General features: G+C 42.3%; 1 protein-coding gene across 3 annotated transcripts in view; it reads left to right on the top strand.

Annotated features, from left to right (window-relative positions):
* LOC135195715 (uncharacterized) overlaps positions 1 to 20,092 on the top strand; it is a 28,926-nt gene extending 8,834 nt beyond the window's left edge. For all 3 annotated transcript variants that reach the window (XM_064222127.1, XM_064222124.1, XM_064222126.1), the window contains exons 4-7: positions 6,477 to 7,029; positions 15,368 to 15,464; positions 16,116 to 16,363; positions 18,338 to 20,092. In XM_064222127.1, coding sequence (XP_064078197.1) covers positions 6,477 to 7,029; positions 15,368 to 15,464; positions 16,116 to 16,363; positions 18,338 to 19,433 — 1,994 coding nt within the window. In that variant the 3' untranslated portion in view covers positions 19,434 to 20,092. The remainder of the gene's footprint in view (positions 1 to 6,476; positions 7,030 to 15,367; positions 15,465 to 16,115; positions 16,364 to 18,337) is intronic.
* The last annotated feature ends 2,122 nt before the right edge of the window (positions 20,093 to 22,214 follow it).

Genomic DNA, 22,214 nt, shown 5'->3' with positions numbered 1-22,214 from the left:
TTGCTATCTTAAGTATAGGTGATACAAGACCCGCCCACATCCGGGAACCCTGGGTACTGCTAGCCTTCTACCGTCAATTTTCGTTTCTGCCGCTCACGGGGTAACACCTGTGAGATTTTCGCTGCAGTCCTGCGTCGCCATTTTGGATTTTGGTTTTGTTTGGTGATGTACAAGTTTTTGGTTTTTTTCTTGCCAGTTAGCTATCTCTATTCAGTTTTTTCGTCATTATTGCTAATTATGTCAGATTCTAGTTCATCTGCTGTAAGGTTTTGCAGCGCTGGCTGCAAAACAAGATTAGCTAAGTTATGTCACGATCCGCACTCTAAGTGCACTAAATGCAGAGGACAAAATTGTAATGGTATGGATGTGACATGTGATGAATGTAAAGAATTGGATGAACAGGGATGGAAGGCGGTTAGATCGCATGCTGAGAAAATGGAGAAAGATAGGAAGAGGAAGGCAGCTCTTAGGGCTAGTAGTAAGAATAGGTTAGAAACTACTCCTGTTCCTTCAGAGACAAATAAGTCTTCTCTTGCCTCCCCTTTATTAGAGAATATTTCTCCAATTAATAGTCCTCCTACTTCTCCTTTGATTACCCCTGTTCAAGTTGCCCATGTTTCGAACCCAACACCATTGCCTTGCTTGAGTCTAAGATGGATAAAAAGTTCGAAGTGTTAGTTGAATCAGTTATGAAGTTAGGAATGTCTTTTAAGCTTTCGTAGATAGTACAGTGAAATCTAGTGCAGTGCAAAGTGTTAATGTTGCGCCTGAGGAGGCGGTTGTCCGTTCCCCCTCGACTCCCAGACGAAGTCACTGTCCCGCTCCCCCGCAACCGGGAGAAGACATACCGGAGGTCGTAAGGAGTCTGGGGGAGTTTGCCCACGGTCAGCCGTCGACTCCGTCGACTCGCGGGTGTCGTCCAAAAAGATGTGGAAAGGTGTTAGTGTTTGTGATTCTCGTCTGTCTTCTGATTCGGAAAGTGCAATCGCCCAAGTGCGCAAAAGGCGAGGTGATTTGGTGTCTCGACCGTTAAAAAGACATTCGATTCTTGCGGGTGATCGTCACCGACTCCTGTTAAGAAGTCTAAGAGGCAATGGAGTCCTCAACCTTCGTGTAGTTTTGCTCCGGATGTGATATTTAGGAATCTCCTCCGCAGTCGCATTTTTCGGCTAAAAGCAATGGCTCTCTCGGACTAAACTTTGTGATAATTCACGATCGCTCGACTCTCCCAAGCGAGTCTCGGTTCGCAGTTTCGGCGGTCGGTCGCCTTCATTCGACTCCGTATTACTGTCCAGAGAAGCGTATTCGCTCGTCTTTGTTCGACTCCCCTCGCCGTGAGTCGATAGGAATTTCGACTGGTTGTTCGCCTGTGTCGACTCGTGGTGCGGAGACTTTCACCTGTTAGAAAGAATCGTTCTTCGACTGAAAGACCATCGACTTCTACAGTGTTAGACGATTCTACCTTAGCTCCATTTAAGAAGCATTTCCAGGATCTTATGAGTTTGTTGAAATCCTCCACCGGGGTAGTAACATAAGCCTGATTTCGACTCTGCTTCCGTGCAGTCTGAAGAGGAAGCTTTGGATCAAGATGACAAGGATTCGTCGGCTTATTCGAGTCTTCTTAAATTTTTCCTGTCCACTTATCCAGATTACTTGAACCTGCTTCTCCGTCTTCACCGCCTTCAATGTTCATTAAAGATAGGAAGACAGCGTATTCGTGTCTACCTAAACTGGTTCTTTCTCAGTCCTCGAAGCAGGCCCTTAAGGAGTCAACAGAGTAGCTTTCTAAGAAGAGGGAAACAGGTAAGGCTTCGTTTGCTTTCCCACCTTCTAAGCTTCAGAGTAAAGCGTATCGCTTCTACGCAACTGGAGAAGTTCCTTCTTTGGGAGTGTCTGCCTCCTCCCAGGGAGACTTCTCCGGTTTAGTGGACTCACACCGAAGAGCAGCTTTTTCGTCAGCTAAAACATTTTTGTTTTCTTCTTCAGGTCTGGACCATTTTGGTGAAGAATATTTTTAAAGTATTTGAGGTATTTAGTTTTTTGGACTGGACTATTGCCTCTTTAGCTCGCAAGATTGAAGGTTGTCAGTCTTTAGAAGAAGATTTTGCCACAGACTGGTTAGGAGTTCTGTCCTGTGCGGATAAGGCTGTTAGAGATGGTTCAGGAGAATTAGCAGCCCTTTTCACAATGGGAGTGATGAAGAAGAAGAGAAAGGTGGTGTTCTTTCGTGTCTAAAGGAGTCACTAATAACCAGAAGTCGGCTCTCATGTTTGCTCCTCTCTGTAAATCTCATCTTTTCCCTGAAGAAACCATTCAACAAATTCTATCGGATTTAGAAAAGAAATCTACTAATGATCTCCTTCTTCAGTCTTCCAGACGTCCGAAAGAGCCTACTCCGACAGGAGCTAAGTCTTCTCTTCAGAAGCATCCCTTTCGAGGGAATAAACCTAAGTGGCAACGACCCAGGACTAATTTGCGTCCACAGTACAAGTCCTCAAAGAAACCTCCCCCAAACCTTCGGACAAGTGAGAAGCCGTTCCTTCACGTGCAAGTAGGGGGCAAGACTCCATCTTTTTTGGGAAGAATGGCGTCGAAGAGGTGCAGAGCAATGGGTAGTTCAAGTTCTTCGAGAGGGATACTCGATTCCTTTTGTTTTAGATCCTCCTCTCTCCGATACACCAATCAGCTTAACAGCATATTCTCCAGGATCAGAGAGAGCTTTGGCTTTAGCAGCAGAGGTCAATGCACTCATCAAGAAGGGAGCAATAGAGGAAGTCCTCGACAGTTCTCAGGGATTCTACAACAGACTCTTTGTAGTTCCCAAAGCCTCGGGAGGTTGGAGGCCAGTGCTAGATGTAAGCGCATTGAACCTTTTTGTGCTGAAGACAAAGTTCAATATGGAAACAAATCATTCTGTGATGTCGGCACTTCGCCCCCCAGGCGATTGGATGGTGTCCCTGGACATGAAGGACGCCTACTTTCACATGTCCCGATTCACCAGAGTTCAAAGAAGTTCCTGAGATTTGTGTTCGAAGGGAGGACGTATCAATTCAGAGCCCTTTGTTTCGGCCGTTTCGACGGCCCCTCAAGTATTTACTCGTGTTCTTGCTCCATTGGGGAAATGGCTGCATATGTTGGGCATAAATGCAGCATTTTACCTGGACGACTGGCTTCTCAGATCGGGTTCGAGGACACAGTGCGTGAAGGATTTACGGAAGACACTGTCATTAGCGAGTCAATTGGGAATTCTCATCAACCTGGAGAAGTCTCAATTAGTGCCGTCCCAGAAGATCCCCTATTTGGGGTGGGGATTGATTCTGGACTCTCAGACTTTTCGGGTTTTTCTGTCCCCGAAAAGAATAGAATCTTGCCTCAAAAAAGTGAGCCAATTCCTGAATCGTCAGTCCTCCTCCGCCTTGGAATGGATGGAGGTCTTCTAGGGACCGTTTATCATCAGTAGAGACGTTTGTAAAGTTGGGTCGTCTTCACATGAGATCTCTTCAGTTTTATCTCAAAGCGAGTTGGTGTCGGAAGTCTCAACCAGACACGTATTCGTTCCCAGTGTCGGAAGAGATCAAGAACGACTTGAGATGGTGGATGTCGAGGGAAAGATTGCAAGAGGGTCTCTCCCTGACATTAAGGAACCCAGACGTAAGAATTATACTCCGACGCATCGGACAGAGGTTGGGGAGCTCTCCTAGGGACCAAAAAGATCTCAGGATTATGGTCAGAGAAAGAGAGGTTGAATCACATCAACATGAAGGAGTTGAAGGCGATTTGGTTCGGTCTGCAAGCATTCGCTCCTTTGGTCGTGGGAAAGAGAGTGGCAGTATACTCCGACAACACCACCGCTCTATCTATATCAGGAATCAGGGAGGAACCCATTCATTCTCCCTCAACAAAGTCGCAGAAGATCTCCTTCTCTGGTCTCAAGATCGGGATATTTCCCTCGTTCCGAGGTTTGTACAGGGGAAGTTAAATGTACTGGCAGACGGAAACTCAGTCGAGTAAACCAAGTTCTTCCCACGGAGTGGACATTGCAAGACAAAATTTGTCAGGAACTGTGGAAACTTTGGGGAAGACCTTCAGTGGATCTGTTTATGCCACGTCGAGGAACAATCGACTTCCGATCTTTTGTTCCCCAGTTCAGATCCTCTTGCTTGGAAGACCGACGCAATGCTTCAGGATTGGACGGGTCTAGACGTTTTACGCCTTTCCCCCATTTGGAATGATCAGAGAGGTGTTGAACAAGTTCCTCTCACATCAAAATGTGTCAATGACGTTGGTAGCACCATTCTGGCCCAGGAAAGAGTGGTTTCCAGACCTTCTCAAGTTGGTTATAGACCATCCCAGACTTCTTCCTCAGTATCCTCTGCTACTCAAACAGCCCCACTTCGACAGGTATCATTCAGGAATTTGTCCGCTCTGTCACTGACAGGGTTCAGACTGTCCGGAAACTCGTCAGAGCGAAGGGGTTTTCTGCGTAGAGCGGCAGAGGCTATTGCTAACTGTCGAAGAAGCTCTTCTGCCAAGCTTTACCAATCAAAGTGGGGAGTCTTTAGGACGTGGTGCAGAAGACATAATTTCTCGTCTTCTAAAACCTCTGTGACAGAAATAGCTGATTTTTTGCTGTACCTTAAAGAAGTTAAGAACTTGTCGGTATCGACAATTAAAGGGTACAGAGCTATGCTGTCCTCAGTGTTTAAGCATAGAGGGCTTGACATCTCTAACCAGGATATTGGAGATTTAATTAAATCTTTTAATACAGTAAAAGTATCCAAGAAGGATAGTGTGGACTGGAACTTGGACGTAGTTTTAACTTTTCTGATGTCTTCACGATTCGAGCCACTTCGTGAAGCGTCTTTGAGAGATGTAACGAGGAAGGCACTTTTTCTCTTCGCTTTGGCTACAGCAGGAAGAGTGAGTGAGTTACAAGCCATCCACAAAGAGGTGGGGTTCAAAAAATCGTAATGCGGTTTGTTCTTTTGTTAACGAATTTTTAGCAAAGAACGAATCTCCCTCTAACCCATGGCCTAAATCTTTTGTACTTAAGGGATTATCTAATATAGTGGGTCCGATGGACGAAGAATATTTACTATGTCCTGTCAGAGCTCTGAAATGTTACCTGTCAAGGACACAATCCGTTAGAGGTAATTCCGACCGACTTTGGTGTTCGGTTAGAATTCTGCAAAACCCCTCTCCAAGAACGCTATTTCGTTCTTTTTGAGAAGTCTGATACTGGAGTCACACTCTCAAGTCCAAGATCAGACTCTAAATGTGCTTAAGGTGAAAGCACATGAAATACGTGCAGTGGCGACATCCTTAAGCTTCAAGCACAATATGTCCGCTTTCCTCGATTCTTCAATCTACGTTTTGGAGATCGAGATCTGTGTTCGCCTCATTTTACCTGAAGAATGTAGAGGTTACCTATGATAGTTGTTGTAAATTGGGTCCTTTGTCAAGGTAGCGGGCATGGTGTTGGGAAAGGAAACATAGGGGAACTTTCTATCCTCTCTGTCTCCTCGCCTTGTTATAGGTTGTTGAGTCGTGGGCAGACTGGAGGCTCATAGTACTTTGGAGAACCTCCAGATCTTATTTATTACTTTTGAGTATGTCATTATTTTTGGTATAGGTGATGGTCTGTTGTTTTTTATCTGGTTTCTGAAGCCCAGGGCAAGGGCATTATCTGTTTTTTAATATTTTGTCAACCAACGGTCTTGTCCATGGTTACAAAATCCCACTAAGTAGGGACGACCCTGGCCTATACTGCCACGTCTCCTACGAGTGATGAGAGCGCTAACCAGAGGCAGTATTCTCCTGCAGCTGCTCTCTCACAAGGTAGGGTACTGCAACATTTGCTGTTTAATGTGGTCTTACTGTCATTTTTATGTAGTCCATCTACCCTCCTTCCGGGTAGTTTGGATTCAGCTATGTAACTGTTCGGTAAGTCACTTATGTGAAAATGATATTTTCATGATAAAATAAAGTTTCACATATACTTACCGAACAGTTACATAACAAATCAAAGCCCACCCACCACCTCCCCACAGATGGACGTGGCGGCTAAACGAAAATTGACGGTAGAAGGCTAGCAGTACCCAGGGTTCCCGGATGTGGGCGGGTCTTGTATCACCTATACTTAAGATAGCAACGCCGCTGGCGCCAACAATTTGAATTTCGACTGCCGTAGGTAAGAAGCTATAAGCTATGTAACTGTTCGGTAAGTATATGTGAAACTTTATTTTATCATGAAAATATCATTTTTAATTGTATGGCAGATTCCAGTAATATTCTTCTGTAACTTTAACTCCAAGAACATAAGTAGATCCAAGGACTAAAAGGGATTAAATATTAAATTTAATATTATTTTAAAGATTTGCTACTCTGCATATTTTAACTTTTAGGAATCTTTATATTTAATGTATTTTTCCTGAGTTGAAATTATTTTTTATCTTGTACCCTGATTTCTGCTCTAGGAGACAGCGAAGGAATGGACATAATTGGTGTAGTCGAAGCTTATATTGCAGGCCAAGGGAGTAATGGAGCTGTAGGGTCTGGTAACATTCAGCAGTCAGCAACAGCAGCCTCTCCTGGATTCTCTCCTGTCTTCCCAACTCCTACCACAAACAATCCAGTTTCTGTGGCAGATAATCCCTTTAACACAGGAGGTGTTCCTGTACCCACCTCTACAGAAGCCCATAAACCCAGTCACCTACCTAACCACACCACAAAGCCTAATCCTTTCAGAGCTGATAGTGTACAAAATCATGGGACCAACACTGAATCCTATCCTATACCTGGAACTCGCACAACAAATGCTCACCCTGGTTTTCAGTCGGCACATGGGGTCACTGTGTCTCACACGCAAGTACCTGGATCTTCTGCACCAAATCGGCATGTTGGGTTTAGGTCACCTCATTATCTAAATGAGGGAAATAGTCGTAATAACCAGAATTTGCCTTCCAGTGGGGAGTCCACCTCGCAGAAGGATAATCAAGGAAAGCAAATTACCAGTGAAGAGTTGATAAGGTAACACTGATCTTAGATTTTCTTGTGTTGCAAAAATATGTCCCAGAGACATAGTAATTTTGCTCTCAGTGTTTTGTAAATTATGTATTCTAGTATATAGATATGTTTGTGATATTCAGATACATATTTAGTACATAACATAAGGGGAAACAGGCTGTAGCACTCAGGTTGATATATAGTACGTAATACAGCTAAAGAATAAGTCTCATAAGATGAATAATAAAATTTCCCTTTTCATCTGCTTATGGAATGCTAGTACCTTTAGTAGAGTTGGTGCCTGATGTAGGGAAGTTTTATGTCCTACCTGCACAAGTTCTTGGTTTGTCTTAATATCTAACTATACTCACATAAATACAATTACATAATAAGGAGACAACTCTTGACAGCCAGTACTGTATGCCCTCAATAAACACATAGTGCCATAATTCTCTTAGATTTGATTATTTAGTTTTACTATGTTATCCATGAGTCTCTTGTACATATATAGTTAAACTGGGTTATATGTCATGCAAGTGTTTAGTCATTTTGAATAACTTCTGCATTCTTAACCGCAGTGTACGTCCATGTACTTTTTCTGCATGTAATAGTGACAGTTTAAAGACTATATATTTCAGATTTAGTTTTTACCACTGGTCCAAATATAAGTTTCATACAATGAACTTACCTGTCAGATATATACATAGCTAAGACTCCGTCGTCCCCGACAGAAATTCAAATTTCGCGCCACTCGCTACCGGTAGGTCAGGTGATCTACCTGCCTGCCCTGGGCGGCAGGACTAGGAACCATTCCCGTTTTCTATCATATTTTCTCTGTCGCCGGTGGTATCAACATTGTTGTTACTACCTCCTGACTGGAATTCGCTTTTCAAGACTTTATTGATCATCTTTATTGGATTTCTTGGTGACGTACTGGATCGTTGTTTTGGCATTCGCTACTGTGGACTGGATTTGGACTTGCTTTTGATTTTTCTAATAGAATGTCTGATTCAAGTGTTAGTGTGAGAGTATGTGTGAATGTAGGCTGCAAGGTGAGGATACCGAAGGCTTCGGTTGATCCTCACACTGTATGTCGTAAATGTAGGGGGTTTGACTGTTCTTTGGCTAACACCTGTATTGAGTGTGAAAAGTTGGATGCTAATGAATGGAAGACTCTAACTTCTTACTTGAAGAAGTTAGAGAGGGATAGGATTAGACGGGCTGCACAAAAGAGTGTGAGTACAAGGCCTATTGAGCCTTTTTCTGAGTCTAACTCTCCTTTTGTTAATGAATATGATTCTCCCTATGTATCTGAATCCTCACAGGCTTTGCATTCGGATTCGGCTTCTGAAATCGCCAATCTGAAGGCTACTCTTCGTAAAATGAAGACAAAGATGGCGGCCATGCAAGGTAAGGCTAGTGATTGTGATTTACTAAGTGAAGTGAGTGTTCCCAGTGTTGTGACCGTCCCTGCGATGCTCCCAGGCCTAGACCTCTTCCAAACTCACATACCCAGAGGAGTAGGAAAGTCGAAAGTCGTACGGAGGTTGTGGGGAATCCCCAACGGTCAGGCGTCCCTTCAGCAGGTTCTGTTTCGTTACAGTCTGCTCAGGACCGCTCTAATAGAAGCGTCCTACGAGATTGTTTCTCGTCGTCCGGTTCTCCTTCACCTAAACGAGGGTGGAAGGACTCGGATCTTTCTAGGCCACTGAAAAGGCATTGGAAAGAGCGCGCGTTCGACTCGAGCCCGGGAACTCTTCTCGGAGGAAAGCTCCTTCTTCTATCAAGAAGGCTAAGCTGGTTTCGACGCCTACCTAGTGAGCAGTATTTGAGGATCGCACTCTTCGAGTTCTCCTGCTTCTTCTATTGAAGAGGACGCTGGGGTGGCTTCCAAGAGGATATTGCTTGCAGTTCAAGAGCAGATTGCCTCTTTGGTTGGAGTTCTTTCGAGGGATCCCCCTCGCAAGAAGGACGCTAGACTTCCTATTAAGAAGTCTCGTCTTCTTTCACCAGCCAGACGTGAAGCGTCCGCCAGACATGGGACGTCTTCCAGGCGCGAAGAGTCGTACAAATGTCAGGATCTATCCGAGCGAGTTGCTCTAGATCAGGATACGCTCAGGCGTGAGGCGCCAGCCAGGCGCGAGGCGCCAGTTAGGCGTGAGGATTCAGCCAAGCGCGAGGAGTCAACATTGCGTGAGGCACCAGACAAGCGCGAGACGTCAGCCAGGCGCGAGATGCCAGCCAGGCTACACGCTCCAGCCAAGCGTGAAGCGCCAAGCCAAGCGCGAGGCGCAAGACAAGCGCGAGGCGCCAGACAAGCGCGAGGCGCCAGACAAGCGCGAGGCGGCCAGACAACGCGCAAGGCGCCAGACAAGCGCGAGGCGCCAGACAAGCGCGTAGGCGCCTTCAGACAAGCGCGAGGCGCCAGCAAGCGCGAGGAGCTGTTCAGACGCGAGAAGTCAAGCAGACGCGAGACTTCTTTTAGACGTGAGAGAGAGTCGGTTCACTCTATGAGCCCCTCTCCTAGTAGGAGTTTGTCACCAGTAGAGAGAGAACGGGATGAAGATCCTCTCGTTTTTCAGGCCGATTCTCCACAAGGTGTAGAAGGAGATTCGGAAGAAGAGGGTGACGGTAGAGAAGGAGTCTCGAACTATAAAGTTCTGACTGACCTTCTTTTACGGGAATACGGAGATTCTTTAACTCCTGCCGCTCCTCCTTCGCCTCGATCATTGTTTTCGAGTGCGATTGTGCCTAAGTCTTCGTCGGTCTTGAAGATGAGACCTACGATCTCTATGAGAGAGCGCTTCAGTCCTTAGACAAATGGATGTTGTCTAAGAAGGATCTGGGCAGGACCACCTTCTGTATGCCTCCAGCCATACTTTCTGGCAAGAGAGGTTTCTGGTACCGAACTGGGGAGAACATGGGCCTTTCTCTCCCAGCGGCAGCCGAAGCGGACTTTTCAACCTTGGTTGACTCGTCAAGGAGACACGCTTTGAATAGAGCTCGAGTGTCTTGGGCGATTTCGGAGACGGATCATCTCCTCAAGGGACTCTTCCATATTTTGGAAGTGTTTAATTTCCTAGACTGGTCCCTTGGGGTGATGTCTAAGAAAGCTCATGACTCGGATGGTCTTGACCCCGAAGTCATTCTGAGTATTCTTGCTTGTATTGACAAGGCGGTACAAGACGGATCGGGAGAAATCTCCTCTCTTTTCGGAGCAGTACTCCTTAAGAAGAGGAGTATTTTTAGTTCCTTCCTAACCAAGGCGGTTTCTCCCTCACAGAGAGCAGCCCTGGTTTTTGCTCCCATGTCTGACTTCCTGTTTCCTTCTCAGTTAGTGAAGGACATTTCTCGATCACTGACTGAGAAGGCGACTCAGGATCTTCTCCTGCAAACTGCAAGGAAGAAGAGACCACTTGTTTCAGTTGACAAGAAAGGACCGACTTCTACGGTTCAGCCCTTTCGAGGAGGGCCTCTCTCCAGAGCTACCTCTAAGAGAAGAGGTCTTGAGAGGAGAGGTAAGGCTCCTTCCCGTCCCTTTAAGAAAGGGAAGTGAGACAGACAGCCTCCAAACACCAGTGGGGGCCAGGCTTTCTCGAATTTGCAGACGCCTGGTCACTCATAAACTCAGACGCCTCTTCCATGTCCATAATCAGGAAGGGATATCTTATCCCCTTCGAAGACAGTCCTCCACTAACGACCATTCCGCGGGAACTGTCAGCCAGATACAGGGACCCTGTACTGAGGGATACTCTTCGTCTGATGGTGAATCAAATGTGGGACAAAAGAGCTATAGAACTGGTTCTAGAGCAAAACTCTCCGGGGTTTTACAATCGGCTTTTCCTGGTTGCGAAAGCCTCGGGGGGCTGGAGACCAGTTCTAGATGTCAGCGCTCTGAACAAGTTCGTTCGAAAGGAGAAGTTCTCTATGGAGACTTCGGCCTCAGTCCTTGCGGCGTTACGTCAAGGAGATTGGATGGTGTCGCTGGATCTCCAGGACGCCTATTTTCATGTTCCTGATTCACCCTTCGTCGAACAGAAAGTAACCTCCGTTTCATGACGGGGGGAAGGATCTTTCAGTTCAGGGCCTTGTGTTTCGGCCTGTCCACAGCTCCTCAGGTCTTCACAAACCTGATGAAGAATGTGGCGAGGTTTCTTCACCTCAAAGGCGTCAACATCTCTCTATACCTGGACGATTGGCTCATCAGGGCCAGAACAGAGAGACAGTGTTTGGAGGACCTTTCTTGACCCTAGACCTGATAAAGGCGTTGGGACTACTCGTGAACCTCGAGAAGTCACAGCTGATTCCCAGACCCAGGAACTTGGTCTATCTGGGGTGGGGATTCAGATGGATTCTCGGGGTTTTCGAGTATTTCCTTCGCAGAGAGAATCGTGAGAGGCTTGGAAAAAGTCTCTCTCTTCTTAGGGAAAGAACGGACTCGGCGAGGGAATGGTTAAGCCTGCTAAGGCACCCTTTTCCTCGCCCTAACTAACAGTTCTTTCCTCTATTAAGGGCACTTCATCTTCGCCCTCTTCAGTTTTTCCTAAGGAGATCTTGGAACTGGAAGACGGGCTTCTCTCCGACAGTTTTCTCCTTCCAATGGAGATGAAACCACACCTGCAATGGTGGTTGTCCCCTCTAAAAGAGAACAAGGGAATTTCTCTGGAAGTTCCGAACCCAAGCCGAGTGTTGTATTCCGACGCATCGGAGAAGGGTTGGGGAGCAACACTAGGACCGAGAGAAGTGTCAGGCACCTGGAAGGCAGCACAGGTGTCCTGGCACATAAATCGCAAAGAACTTCTAGCAGTTCACTTGGCGCTAAAGTTCTTCGAACCCTTTGTGACGAACAGTGTGGTCCAAGTGAATGTGGACAACACTACAGCCCTGTCCTACATTCGGAAGCAAGGAGGAACGCACTCAGTGTCGCTTTACGAGATAGCAAGAGATCTGCTAATTTGGGCCTCACAAAGAAACATCTCCCTCCTGACAAGATTTGTTCAGGGGACGAGAAACGTCAGGGCGGACAGACTGAGCAGGAGAAGCCAGGTCCTTCACACAGAATGGACTCTTCATTCAGAGGTGTGTCAGAGTCTTTGGGATCTTTGGGGCACTCCTCACGTAGATCTGTTCGCCACATTCCTTTCCAAAAGGCTGGAAGTCTTTTGTTCTGTGGTGGAAGACCCAAGAGCTCTCGTGGTCGACGCCTTCCTGCTGGACTGGTCTCATGTGGACGTGTACGCTTTCCCCCTTTCAAAAATCCTGGGACAAGTGTTGAGAAAGTTCGTAGCGTCCAACGGGACAAGGATGACCCTGATAGCCCGTTTTGGCCAGCACAAGATTGGTTTGCAGAGGTGCTGGAGTGGACAGTAGACTTCCCAAGATCCCTTCCAAAAAGGATGGATCTTCTCAGACAGCCACACTTCGAGAGGTTTCATCAAAACCTCCCCGCTCTCGCTTTGACTGCTTTTCAACTATCGAAAGTCTTGTTAGAGCGAGGGGGTTTTCTCGCGAAGCTGCAAGCGCTATCGCTAGAGCCCGCAGAGCTTCCACTAGACGAGTCTATCAGTCGAAGTGGGAGGTATTCAGAAGATGGTGTAAGTCTAAGAAGTTGTCCTCCTCCAGTACCTCTATAACCGAAATCGCCGATTTCCTTTTGTTCTTGAGAGAGGTCTCTCATTTGTCTGTATCGACGATCAAAGGATACAGGAGCATGCTTTCGGCAGTATTTAGAAACAGAGGCCTAGACATTGCTGAGAATAAAGATCTGCACGACTTGATTAGATCGTTTGAAACGACAAAATCGAAGGAACTAACTCCTCCCAGCTGGAACCTGGACGTAGTTCTCAAGTTCCTTTCGTCTGACAGATTTGAGCCTCCCCACGTAGCTTCGTTCAGGGATATAACAAGAAAATGCTTGTTTCTCCTATCTTTGGCGACAGCCAAAAGAGTTGGCGACTTCATGCCCTAGAAGATGAAGTCGGCTTTAACAAAGACTCGGCCTTTTGCTCGTTTAGAACTCTTTTTCTAGCGAAGAATGAAAATCCATCGAATCCCTGGCCCAAGAGATTCGAGATCAAAGGCTTATCGAGTCTAGTAGGGAGAGAAACAGAGAGGTCTCTTTGCCCGGTAAGAGCCTTGAAGTTCTTCTTACAAGAAAGAAACAAATTGGGGGAGGCTCTAGACAAAGTCTTTGGTGTTCGATTAAGGACCCCACAAGAATCATGTCTAAGAACGCATTAGCTTTCTTCATTAGGAGCGTCATTACGGATGCTCACAAGTTCTGTCCTGACGACTCTTTTCCGCTTTTAAGAGTAAAAGCCCATGAAGTTAGAGCAGTGGCGACGTCTCTCTCTTTTCAGAAGAATATGTCATTAAAGAAAATCATTGGCACAACATATTGGAGGTGCAATTCAGTTTTTGCATCTCACTATCTTAAAGACGTTCGCGTGACCTACGAGAAATGTTTTTCTCTGGGACCTTGTGTATCGGCGGATACAATACTGGGTACGGGAGCAAACACCAATCCTTAAATTTGTACATACCTTCTACTAGATATGTTCTAGATTTCTGCTGACAAAGAGGGCTCGGTGCTGCACTGGCGGCCAGTCACTGTTGTTCAGTAAGGAACTCTTGTGATATCTTTTAGGGGAGTATTAAAAAAATTTTTTTTTTTTTTGAGAATTTTTGTATAAATGAGTTTTTCGTTTCGAGTTATGGGTTGTTTGTTATGAGTTCGGGGATAACTCAGAGCAATTCTATATACTAACATGGTGGTTAGGATCAGGTGGTCGGGATTGGTTATGCTCCTTCACAAGGTGTGTTGTCATAGAAGTGGTCCAGTACCCATTGACAAAGTCCTTTTAGGCTCTGCCGAGTAAGCGGTTCTTATACCCATCGACAGACCCACAAGAACTCTAGCCATAGATCTAATATCTCGCTAAAGTCTTGAGGTGATGCAGACTACCGGGCTACAGCCACGAAGTCTACCACCTATCAGGTAGGAACCAAGGTTTTCTTTTATACCTACAACATATGTTGTTTACCTGTGTATTCCATTATTAGCTGTCTTCGACCCTCCCCAAAAGGTCGGGACCAATCAGCTATGTATATATCTAACAGGTAAGTTCATTGTATGAAAATTGATTATTGTTGTTTATAAATAAATAAACGTTTCATACATACTTACCTGGCAGATATATACGATTAATGGCCCACCCAGCCTCCCCGCAGGAGACAGGTGGAAGAGAGAAAATATGATAGAAAACGGGAATGGTTCCTAGTCCTGCCGCCCAGGGCAGGCAGGTAGATCACCTGACCTACCGGTAGCGAGTGGCGCGTAATTTGAATTTCTGTCGGGGACGACGGAGTCTTAGCTATGTATATATCTGCCAGGTAAGTATGTATGAAACTTTATTGTATTATAACAATATCATTTTTATAGAATAATGGTACTGTGATGCTAATTTCTAGATGGTGTGCAATATCAGTGGGTTTTGGGCACACTGTCTAGACCTGCTCACACATTACCATTAATTTTGACACCATGAGTACATTAGCTCCAGTGAAAGTAATGATAAGTGATCAGACTTACTTTTCAACTTAGATTTACTTAATCTTTCATAAGGTTGTAGTTTTCCTCTTGCTCTGCTGATGTGTTTTAGGGTATCGTTCAGTCATTCTTTCAACTCGCCTTGTAGAATATATTGAGCCTTACAGTGGCAGTTGGAAACCTGAGGGTCAACTGTCTAATTAAATCTTTCATAGCATCCTCATCCAGGATGTAGGATTCTCTGTCTTCCTTTGTATTTCCTAAATTATTTGAGGTATGTGGCAGGTATGTCACCGTTTGAGAAAAATCCTTTAATATATGCCTTTCTTACTGTAGCTCAATTTGATTTTGGCAGCCAGTATGCCTTATTGGTCACCTCAGGAAAATGTTGCTTCTAGTTTTAAAAGCTCTCATCCTTCAGCATAACTCTGGTGCATGAGACTTTTGGCAGTCTCCTCTTCCAGTCTATTTCTTTGAGTGGGTCATTGTGCCAGGCTTAGCATACAGAGGATGCATGGGTATTATTCTTTCTTTGTCAGTTGGCCTTGATGTGTATTGCTTTAGGAAATGTGACTAAATTTTGTTCAACTTCTTTTTTATTCCTCACTAGGAATTACGGTGTACTCAGGATTTCTTCCACTTGACTAAGAAATGAGTCACTTTGACTAGAAAAAATAAAGTAGAGAATATTTTAGTGCATCTGATGTCAAATAATGACAACTTATATCATTTGAGGAGTTTTTCCTTTGGTTGTCAGATAATTCACATAGTTAATATCAGAAGTAATTTTTTTTTTTTTTTTTTTTTTTGCAGAGAAATAATAAGACAGAAAAGTATTATAGTTCGGCAGGAGAATGACATACTTCAGCTGAGGACTTTGAGCACACGTCTGATTGCCATGCAAGAAAAGGTGAGTTGTTCAGTAAAAACTATTTGTACTTTAGGGCTGACCCAAAGGATTTCTTTTTATGAAAATGTTTTTATTTTTAGGTGATAGTAATTGCCTGTGCAGTTTTAATGATGTAGATGTTAGATGGATGACATGAGTAGATATTCTTTTAGCTTAATTCATAAGTGTGTTTATATTTGTTATTACGTATTGCATATCTGTAAGAAATACATAATACATTTGAAATATGAATTTCTTATAGTATTTTAACATTACATTTCTGATTTATACATTTTAAATAAAATGCATTTATGGCAATGTCATTATTTCCATTTTGTAGAATCACCGTAATTTTTCATGATTTTACAGTTCTTTGTTGGATGAGTGGATTTCATGCTCGGCTACCAATCTGGTGGTCCGAAGTTTGATTCTCGGCTCGGCCAATGCGGAACCAGAGGAATTTATTTCTGGTGCTCGAAATTCATTTCTCGATATAATGTGGTTCGGATCCCACAATAAGCTGTAGGTCCCATTGCTAGGTAACCAATTGGTTCCTAGCTACGTAAAAATATCTAATCCTTTGGGCCAGCCCTAGGAGAGCTGTTAATCAGCTCAGTGGTCTGGTTAAACTAAGATATACTTAACTTTTTTCATGATTTTGTTCTTCCTTAGTTAACGTCACAGAATTCAGAGGTGGATGCAAACAGAAACACTTATAGTAGTGGTGGACAGGTCACTCAAACAGTCAGACATCAGAATCAGGAATGCCAGACAGAAGACAATCATTTGGAAAGACCAACTCGCGATTGGGAATCCAATACTCCATCCAGTGACAGAGATTACTGGTCTACTGTTATGCTTCTGCAAACAGAAAACGATTGTCTCCGAGAAGAAGTTAGACGTCTTCAAGAGATTATTACGTGAGTGCATTGTTGAGTTTTATCCCAAACATTTTTATTTAAGTAGTTTTCTTGAAGTGGACATCATTCCACATCAGATTCCTTGGGGGATAGTGATATCAGTGCACTTCATGCTTTATGCTGTGCACTGTAGACATTACTTAAGGTTCTTTGCAGCATTCCTTTGTCCCCTAGCTGCAACCTTATTTCCTTTTTCTCTACCTATTTTCATATTCTCTTTCATCTTACTTTCCACCCTCTCCTAACAATTTTTTGATTGTGCAACTGTAAGGTTTTCCTCCAGTTATGCCTTTCAAACCTTTTTACTATTTATTTCCTTTTCAGCACCAGATGACTTTATAGGTCCCAAGCCTTGGCCTTTGGCCTAAATTCTATATTCTGTTCTATTCTACATTAGATATTACAGGCAGTCCCCAGGTTACGATGGGGGTTCCGTTCTTGAGACGCGTTGTAACCCGAAAATCGTCGTAAGCCGAAACATTATCAAAAATCCTAAGGAAACCTTACTTTTAATGCTTTGGGTGCATTAAAAACTGTAAACTGCATTGTTATTGCATTTTTCATCAAAACAAACCTTCAAATATTGATTATTTTGCATTTTTTGTGTCATATTTCTTGTGCCAGATCAGCGTTGTAGGTGTCGTAACCCTGGAACATGCGTCGTAACCCTGGAACATGCTTCGTAACCCTGGAAATAATTTCTGATGAATATAATTGAAAAGTGCCTTAACCTTGGAACGTCGTAAGCCGAACCCTTCGTAACCCGGATACTGCCTGTATATGCATATAAGTGGAAAGACGTAACATTGCCTTGCTAGAGTATTTCACGTGATACCTTAAAGGGTAGACTATCCAAGATAACATAGAAGGAATTGCTTTAATTTTGTGGTAAATTAAGAATACCTTTCATGTTGGGGTGTGTCATGACTTCCCTAATTGCCTCATGCTATTGTTACTTCAGTTTGAAGTGAAGAAAATGCAAAAAGTTCATATCAGACATCATTATTACCTGTTATTCCCAACTATTGTTTACACTGTGTTCTGTCCTGTTCATTTTTAGTTTTCTGAGAAGAAAATATTGTGCCGGCTGTGTCTGTTTGTCTGCACTTTTTTCTGTCTGCCCTCAGATCTTGAAAACTGCAGAGGCTAGAGGGCTGCAAATTGGTATGTTGATCATCCACCCTCCAATCATCAAGCATATCAAATTGCTGCCCTCTGGCCACAGTAGTTTTTATTTTATTTAAGGTTAAAGTTAGCCATAATTGTGCGTCTGGTCAAAGTTTCATGGGCCGCAGCTCATACAGCATTATACCGAGACCACTGAAAGTTAGATCAATTTTTGGTGGCCTTGATTAAACTATGTACAGAAAACTCGATTGTGCCAGAAAAAACTCGCCACATTTTTTACTTGTTTATTAATGTTTGTAATGGTCTTCCTTTGTATTGATGTGGTGGTTTTATATGAATTATTATTACTGTGGTTCATGTGTTTTTAAATTCTAGTGAATATTATAATACTTCAATTTTTTATTTTATATCTTTTGTCAAAGGCTTAATATTAAATGTCCCCTATGCCTAGACTTTGATGCAGAGACCGTTCAGCCATCCAAATGCTTAGTAAATATTATGTGTACATTTGTTTTGCATCAGTTTCTTATGCTTCTGGTATGTTGTACTTGATATATTTCTTTGCTATCACCTTTGACACGAATTTTTCTCAAGTAAAGATGTTAGATATAATTGAATAACAAGTTGCCCTATGGTAAAATTTTGGTCAGATGTTTATTTGTGCATTTATTCATATAAAACACAACCTTTCAGTTAGATTTTTATGAGCATAGTTATTAAATTGTGTATTACATGATTAGGTAGTCATTCATTTGATCAGATTGATTTTTTTTTATTTTTTATAATTTGCATTTTTGGGTTATAAAAATTTTACACATTGATCACAAATTATCCTGTCACTTTCAGGGAATTGCAAAATCAGCTAACAAGAGCCTATGCAGATCTAGACAGTGAACGTCGTTCTCGTTCACGCCTATCCGGGATGTCATCCTCTAAGCTGTCAGGGTCTGCACCGAATTTGGATTTTGTCGAACGCCATTTAAGAGGAAACATTCCAGAAAAATTAGTGCCTGCAAAGCAATTATCCAACCAAGGAGAAAGTGAAGTTGATTCTGCTTACGAAGAAAAAACTAGTTCTCGTGTGACGTCCAAGGTTGGTTCTCCTCACTCAGATAGACAAGATACTCAAGAATCCAAGTGTGAAAGGAGTATTCCTCCTTTGTCAAATGTAAAAACTTCTTCATGCCAACAACAGAACCATAAAAATAATGTAGGAATGTACAACTCAAACCAGCATTTAAATGCAGCCCAAGGGCCAAGTCGTGAAACTACTGCACCGAGCATAACCAGAAATGCGTCTCTATCTCTTGAACCCATTCCTGTGTGTCACTCTGCTTTTCCATCCGTTGAATTATTGAACAGTAATTCCCACACTCCAAAACGTGATGTTTCTGAACAGAATTACATCTTACCCGAAAATCAGAGATTCCATGGAAATGCTGGTCAAAATTCTGTCAGAGATAGACAAAGTACACTCCAAAGTCCAACTTCAAATCAAAACAAAGAAAGTGTAAATCATAATACTACACCGTCCTGTTCTGCTACTGAGCTTATCAGTGTTAATGATGACTTTGCTATTGTCATCAGTGATATTGTACATAAACCAGGCCAAATTTTGGATGATCCAGTTTATCCATCATTTAGCACAGTCAGTGAAGAGAGTCAGAATGAGTTTGGGTCTTACAGGGACAGTGAATTTCTCCATGGCATCCCATTTGAAAAATTGAGGGACCATGATGCTACAGAGGGAAAAAGGAATTCAGATAAGGAAAAGATTCACTCTCTTGACGGGATACAGAATCCAACGATGGAGTCAACAAGAGTACAGGAACGCTCACCTCCTGTAAATACCAGAAGCAGTACTGATATCTCGTATGTCACCATGAAGGGGACCAGTACGTTGAAATCAGTAGTTTTAGATAATGTTGAGGAACTTCAGTAGTTGAATGAAGGTTTATAAAATGTGCTCACCCTGTCTTCTGGAAAAGCCCACACCACTGAGTGGCTGCTACCATACTGAGGCATACAGTTCTACTGAAACTGATTGCTCTGTCATAGAGGGGCAATTTACTTTTGAATATGGTAATAAGCTAAACTTTTTTTTGTTTGTTGCCATTTTCTCCACTTACATTTTAATGTTTTTAGCTACGTCATTGGTGCATAGTAAGTGAAACTAACCTGAATATTTAGTGAAAATAATTTTTTACCATCTGTGATTGTTGAATTTTAATATTTTTCCCTATGGTAGTATACATAATGTACTTTAATTTTAGTCCATATTATAGCATAATGTACAATACATATAGTGTTCAAAGGTAGAATGATATACTGTTTTAGAATGGCATTCAGTTTTATAATCTTCCAGTGACTTCCATTAGTCCATAGCAAGAAAGTATGTAAATCTATATTTTATGAGAAATGTTTTGTATATTTGTGAAACAAGAAGTATACCGAGTTTCTGTGCACTTAGTAGACTTTTGTAAGCTTTTTAATATATTAATGAGAAACAACTATTATTTTTGGATTAATATATAAAATCTAAAGGTATCACCCCAAAACTGTCACAAATCTTATTCACCCATAATAAAAATTAATAAGGATTACATTGCTTTTAATCATTATATCCCATGTCAAGGGCTTGGCAGTCTTTATCAAGATATTTCCTAATAGTGTACATCTTAAGGTGCTCTACTGTTTCTGAAAATATGTTTGCCAGAGCAAGAAATCTGCATTTAATTTTTAATGTACTTCATTGTTACATTTGTCTTATATTTCCCAAGTTGAAGTTACTGTATACACACAACTAGTATATATTTTTCTCATTCCAGAAATGTTTTGTAACAAGGTGTAGTATGAGATATCCAATTGGGAAAAGTAGCTGTGTGGTTAAGTAAGCATAAAATAAGTGGATTAGTAACCCACAAAATGTGTTACATATCTGTAACCTTTAATATTGCACTGTTGTGATCACAGTTGTGGTCATGAATTTCATGAAACCAAGGCATGCATATTTATCTGATTTGGAAATGTAGGTGTGTGATTGTTTATCAAATTTGGCTAAAATGCAGGACAGAGTACAGATGTGGAGATTCTAATGAACAGTATACAAAAGGAATATTGCCAAAGTTTTTGTTTACTCATGGTAGGATTTGGAAGCAGTTATCCTTATGGTTGACACTATTATTATTGGGGAGGAAAACAGGGCAGCCTATGACTCCTTAACATATGGCTTTTATTGTGTACATCTTATCACTAAGACATGGGTGTTAGCATTTATGTAAAAGGGGATTAAATACTACATAAATGTTATGAATGTTCTTTTATTTATCTAATAAGGGACAAGGTGCAGGAAGCACTTTACATGACATGTGCATAGAACTCTTTTCTTGCCTCATTAATATTTGCCCAGGAGTCATAGTTGCTAATATCGTTCTCTGTTCTGTAGAAAGTGAGATGATTTGAAGAGATTTTCTTCTCATCACTGGAGTATAACTAATAAGGTGACAAAATAAAGCTTCTGCCTGATGCTTGTGTATGCGTAGATATCAGTTTTCTCTTTATCAGGTAAGTGCTATTTCCCTACAGTAATATATTGTGCAGTGATGTCTCTAACATTTATATAGGAGTATTGCCCCTTGGGAAGGTGTGATATTTGGATACAGAGTTTAGGTAGCGTAAGGCTTTTGTAGTTGATTAGGGTAGTGATTGATCTTTTTTACTTTTTTTTCATTATATTAAGTGTTCCTTTCCAAAGGGGGTTAGTGCCTTTAGTGCACTTCACATGATGCACTGTAGGCCATAGTTGAGGATTTTTGCAGTATCCCTTTTGGCACATACCTACAACCCCTTCCATTCCTTGTACTGTACCTCCTTTCATGTTCCCTTTCTTCCATCATACTTTTCACCCTCCTAACAATTGTTTCATTGTGCAACTAGATTTTCCTCCTGTCTCACCTTTTAACCTTTTTAATCTCGTTTCCATTAGTGCTGAGTGACCTAAATTTTATATTCCACTGTAGATGTTCCTCGCTTTAAAATAATATGTTATGCTAAATAGATATTGTGAATAAGTGTACCACTGTCATTGACAAGGGTACCTACAGCTAGAGGAGAGGTATGCTTGCTGTAAATTGTGGCCAAGAGAAACAAATTACAAAAAATAAGAGCAAATTAATATAATAACTGATACACCACTCTCCAAGATAAGGTTGCAGTGCATGTTCTGTAATATAAAAGAAATTATGACCAATTATTTCCAGTGTTTTATCAATATTAATGTCATGAAACTCGGGATATTTCAATTCATAATCCAGAGAACCAGAGTATTTTTATATAAAATTCAGTTTTCTGAAGAGGAAATGACATTTGCCTGCTAAAGTATTTCATCTCTTTCAAGCCCTTAACGAGGCCGTTCTATCTTCCTAACATCTCTCTCTCTCCTAAAACATGTTTCCATATCTTACACTTAGTTGATTTAATGATTTAAGTTTCTCTGGTGTGTGATGTGATTCATATATGAGAAATAACAAGTGTAATCAATATTCGTCGGTTACATCTAGTACTTATCCTAAGGGTAAGTACGAGCATAACTGGAGTCTGGACCTGTCATAGAGATAGACTCGAAATCAGCTGATTGCATCGTCATGGATAAATCATCTAGAAAGCTTACATTTCAAATCTAAACTGATCCAGATATCTTAATCGTTAGTAAATGCATGGAAAT

Source organism: Macrobrachium nipponense, chromosome 16, assembly GCF_015104395.2.
Source record: "Macrobrachium nipponense isolate FS-2020 chromosome 16, ASM1510439v2, whole genome shotgun sequence".
Classification (NCBI taxonomy): Eukaryota; Metazoa; Arthropoda; class Malacostraca; order Decapoda; family Palaemonidae; genus Macrobrachium; species Macrobrachium nipponense.
Note: the sequence above shows the minus strand (reverse complement) of the source record. Positions and strands in the feature narration are given on the sequence as shown.